This window comes from Pterocles gutturalis, unplaced genomic scaffold (assembly GCF_000699245.1).
Source record: "Pterocles gutturalis isolate BGI_N339 unplaced genomic scaffold, ASM69924v1 scaffold34431, whole genome shotgun sequence".
Taxonomy (NCBI): Eukaryota; Metazoa; Chordata; class Aves; order Pterocliformes; family Pteroclidae; genus Pterocles; species Pterocles gutturalis.
Window position 1 is genome coordinate 1 of NW_010098955.1, and position 5039 is coordinate 5039.

At 51.5% G+C, this 5039-nt stretch overlaps 1 protein-coding gene across 1 annotated transcript in view; it reads left to right on the top strand.

The window, feature by feature from the left end:
- Positions 1 to 1624: 1624 nt before the first annotated feature.
- The window catches only part of NCOA5 (nuclear receptor coactivator 5), a gene marked incomplete at its 5' end in the record, with an annotated part of 4629 nt that continues 1214 nt past the window's right edge, over positions 1625 to 5039 (top strand). Inside the window, 5 exon segments of the mRNA XM_010074896.1 lie at positions 1625 to 1939; positions 2212 to 2327; positions 2526 to 2652; positions 3528 to 3727; positions 4859 to 5037. Of these exon segments, the coding sequence (XP_010073198.1) occupies positions 1625 to 1939; positions 2212 to 2327; positions 2526 to 2652; positions 3528 to 3727; positions 4859 to 5037 (937 nt within the window).

Consider the following 5039-nt stretch of genomic DNA (forward strand, 5'->3'; position numbering starts at 1 on the left):
CTGTTGCAGTCATGCGGTGTTCCTTCTGGATGGTTTTGTCTCTGGAGATAATGAATCCGGCCTGTTCTGGTCCCCCCACTCCCCCTGGAATAAATGTCGTGTGCCAAACAATTGCCCTGCATGTGGCTGGTTTGCTTTGTCTTCTTACAGCTACAGAAAGATCACTTACACAGTAGCCATTAGAGCAAAGCAGAAGTTTCCCCGGAGCTTCTGCCATCGTTCCTCGTAGGCTGGGGGGAAGGGGGCGAGGATGTCTGTCTCTCAGGGGAGGAGGTTTCGACACAGATCACAGACGAGAAGCGGATGTGTGTGTCCAAGAGGCTGAGGGAGCTTACACTGTGCAAACACGGCGTTTCTTTACGGGAGGAGACTGTACGTGCTCTTGGTGGCAACGCTGCAGTTTGTCCCAAGATCTGGTGTGTATCTGACACCAAACCAGAGAATGCCAGCGCTCCTGCGTGTCCCCCTGTGCAGCAGGGGTCTGGCCGCCAGCGTCCCTGCGCAGACCCCGCACAGCTGCCACCGCTCTCCGCTCTGCCTGACCCCAGCCGGGGCACGTCTGAATCCCTGCTCCCGCGCTTCTCTCCAGTGACTGCTACGTGAGCGTGCTGTCGTGGAAGCAGACTTCTTTTCTGCTTATCTTTCATAAACTAGATTAGAGTGGTAGAGGATTCTAAAAGTCTGTCAAGTTTTGGAAATAAAGAGATTCAAAAAGCTGTGGTTCTTTACAGGGGTTGTCGGTATCTTGGGGAAAGAACGTTCCAAACATACGAAGCTCCATAGTTTCTCTACAAAATTTCTATGTGTTTGGCTTAGACTACAGTGAAGTTATGTTGGGTTTTTTTTTTTTTTTCTGGAAAACAAAATACGACCTGGAAAAAAAATAGTGTTTTGAGAAAAGACAAAGACTGGAACTTTTTTCTTCCTTGCCTGTGAAGACAGCACCGTACGAGGTCTGAATGAGACGGGTCATTGCTGCTGAGGATGCCGCGCTGGCTGGGTCAGCACCCTCTTGACGCGGGGCACTGTAAACCTGAGACTGGCTTTCTGCGGAAACTGTCCCTTCAAACCCAGGACACAGCGGTAGCTGTCACTGCTTTCTGCTAGGAGCACAAACCCAGCCGCACCGTGGAACCTGCAGCGTCACCAGCTCCTTTCTTAATCATATGCCAATAACAAATTATTTCAAGTGTTTTGCTGTCAGTGACTAGTGACTTTGATGGATCCCTTGAATGCTCCTGACTATTGCACGTTTATGGCTTGTAGGCTCCAGCACCTTGAATTCTCTCAAAGAATTTGCAAACCCATGTTTGGTAGATGATCTGTGGCTGACATTGGAGGCTGGAGGCCTCGGAAGGGTGGTTTCTGAGGTGCCTGCTCAGCTCTTCCACAGCTGCTCAAGACCTTCCTGGGTCTTGTTTGGCTGTCATAAAAATCAGAATTAAGAAGCTTCTCCAGATTGTTTCAGCAAGGGTTTTTTGGGGCAATTCTTGCTGTTGTGGGGTAGGAGGGAGGACTCAGCTGCTTAGAGAAGGGTTGCTTTGGCACCTCAGGTAAGAGATCTAGGGGTGACGGTCCTCGTGTCGTTAGCAGTCTAATGGGGTTTCCCTGGTGTTTTCCTTAGAGAGCCGTACCCCTACGGTGATGGCCGAGATCCCAGACGCGACCGCTCCCCTCTTCGGGGGAGCCCACGGAGAGACCCCAGAGATGGCAGGGACGGGAGAAACGGGCGAGATTCCAGAGACATTCGGGCTAGAGACATGCGTGACACCAGAGACCAGAGGGACCCACGGGATATCAGGGACCTGAGAGACTTGCGGGACCCTCGTGATATTAGAGATCTTCGCGACCCACGGGAGCCACTGTATGATCGATACAGGGATCCACGCGATTTGAGGGATCCACGGGATATGAGAGACCCTCGGGACCCTTTGTACAGGTAATTTCCACAGGATCGTATTTGCCGACGCGTTTTTCAGGCGATCCTGCCTCAATGTCTGCCCTGGCTTGAGTGGTGTCAGATGTTTAAGATGAGGAAATTGCTCTGGCTGGAGACGGTTGGGTGCCTGCTTTGAGTTGGGGGGAGCAGGTGGGTACTTGGGAAATTAAACTCAAGGAAGTTTGCACGCACACCTGCGCATGATGCATTGGCCAGAGTTAGTGCCCGAGAGTGTGCTGAGTGTGAAAGCCTTGCTTCTGTAAATGTTGCAGACGAGATGAAGCTTATGACCGTTACCTTCACCTTGACGACTACTATCGACGGAAGGATGACTCTTACTATGACCGCTACAAAGAGCATTTTGATCGACCACCGCTGAATTCCGATGGTGAGTACCTGTCACGTTGGGATGGGCAGGTTCACGTTCTCCCTCCGAGAGGCTGCGGGAGATGCCTGCAGTGCCGAGTGTGTTGCGTTCTGTGGCTCTGGATGGTTCACAGATGCAGGCAGGCTGGTTGTGCGCACCTCACTGCTCTGAGCAGGTCCAAAGGGTGTTATTTGTTCTCTCCCCATGGCTTCCTTTCAGACCGTCTGAAGCGTGAGGAGCGGCGCCGAGAGGAGCTGTACCGTCAGTACTACGAGGAAATCAAGAGACGTTTTGATGCAGAGAGACCTGTGGATTGTTCTGTGATAGTGGTGAATAAACAGACAAAGTAAGAAAATAGTTATGATTTTATTATTGCATGGTAGAAGAAAATGGAATTAAACTTAGTCCTGCCTTGAGGCAGTTTGTTTTACAGGTGTAGAGCCCTCAAAAAGTGACAGCCCCTGTTGCTGTTCTGGGAATATATGTTGATGAGAGGGAGAAATGTTGTATCTTGTGCTTTACTTTTATTTCTTTCTTGTCACCTACTCCTGATAGTTTTCTACCTGCTCTTCATATCAGCCTACTGTCACGACAGGTTCCAGTGGCCTGTACGTGTTGTTCATGCGTTGACCGACACGGAACTGGTTAACGTGTGCCAGCCAGCAGGTGGGGGGAGTCGTGGGCTGTTCGTTTCAGAGCTCCTGTGAGGCTGGTTACGAGGCCAGGTACCAGTCAATACCGCTAATCCACCGTGCTAGAGGTGTAAAATCACGGCTGGAAGCAGTCATGAACAATATCAAGGGCCAGCGTAAGCAGTGAGCAGGGTGATCTCCTGACAGTCTGGGCGCTCACTGAGGTGTCCCCACTCGCAGTGCGTCCTTTTGTTTTGCTAAGTGCAAGATGGTTTATCGGGGCACGAAACTGCAGGGTGTCCCTGTGGAATGGCATGCTTTCCCCTGCAATGTCAGGACTTAAAACAATTTTAGGAGTCAAAGGGACTTGCATCAAAAATGTTAGTAAGTCCTTGGTGTGGAGAGCAGGCGCTGTGCTGTGAGCAGAGGGGTGTGCTGTGCCTGGTACAGCGGGAGGGGGGCTGTCACGGTGGCTCCAGGCTGATGTCTATATCTTTACAAACAAATATAGTGAAGAACAGCAAAGATGTAGATAAATCATAGATCTGGCTTGGGGTCTAAAGAAAATGCTGGCTTTGCTTTCTGGTAGGGAGTACGCGGAGTCAGTGGGGCGGAAGGTGCGGGACCTGGGCATGGTCGTGGACCTGATCATCCTCAACACAGAGATGTCCCTGACGCAAGCCCTGGACGATGTGAGCAGAGGAGGGTCTCCTTTCGCCATTGTCATCACGCAGCAGCACCAAGTTCACCGCTCTTGCACAGTCAATATCATGTTTGGCACCCCACAAGGTACGGAGGGCTCCGTGGGCTGGGTAGCTGCTCGAGGTGCTGCTTTAGAGCACTCCCTTTCGAGCAGAATCACACGGGGCAAAGCTCATCCTTGGTGGGACATAAGTAGTTATTAATGACTGCACACCATGTCGTAAATGTGAGTACCACTGTTTACCAGTTTCTATAATACTTTATTTGTCCCTTGTCAAAAGGAGTGTCAGATTTCTGCCAAGAAGGAATCTCAGCTGTGTTCTCAGCACCCCACATCACCAGCCTTTGCAGCTCAGGGCGAGCTGTGAACCCCAGCTCTAGAAATGACTGCATTGCCTTAGTAGATTTCTGAGTGATACTAGTCCAACCTCTGTTTATCCCTTCTTGTCCTCAAAGAGAGCGTGTTCAGAATGTGAATACAGGACAGATTTTAAAACCAATGTGATTTAAGGAACACAGAATGAGGATAGCATATTTGGTCAAGGTAAAGATCTGATTGTGAAACTGGGAAGAGTTATAAAAAGATACAATTATAAAGTGATGGGGAGTAAAAAGAAAAAGCTGGAGCTGACCATTATTCATTGTATTAGAGAAGAACTTGATTGCTGCTTGTTGCCCCAGGCAGTGAACACAGGCAGCAAAGTGGCATCGGCCAGCGCTGCTCTCCTCCCCGTCCCCTGCGTGTGCACGCACTATATTAAGGCATTGGCAGTGCAGAACCAAAAAGTATTCCCGTTGCTGTCCTGCTCTGGTAAGCTTTAGCAGCCTTCAGAGGGCAAGTTTTGGATCTGTCCAAGGCTTTAGCTTGGCTGGAACTGTCTCCTCCTGGAGCAGAGAGTTTGTGTGAGGTCGGGGGAGCTGCTTTCCCTTTTTTTGATGGCATGAGAGGGGGAAAGAGGTTTCTTGGGCTGATCCCATACTTCTCCCAGCTCTCAGCTGTGGAGGAAGAGGATGGCCTTGCTGGGTGGGTGACCCCGAGCCTTCTCTTGGCTTAGGAAACTGAAGGGTTACTGTGCACCTAGCAGGCTTCCCAAGCCTCTGCTTGCAGTCCCTGAGCGGTGCCTGCCTGTGGCGTGGGGTGTGCTGGTGTGCGGGAGGCACGGCACCGCCGCCTGGCCTCGCTTGGGTCTGCTCAGAGCCTTTCCTTCCCTTGTGCAGAGCACCGCAACATGCCCCAGGCTGATGCCATGGTGCTGATGGCGAGGAATTACGAGCGCTACAAAACAGAGTTGCGGGAGAAGGAGCGGGACGAGATCGCGCGGCAGGCGGCCAAGATGGCAGATGAGGCTGTTCTGCGAGAGCGCCCGCCCCCCATGGAGGGGGGGGTCAGAGGGGGGCA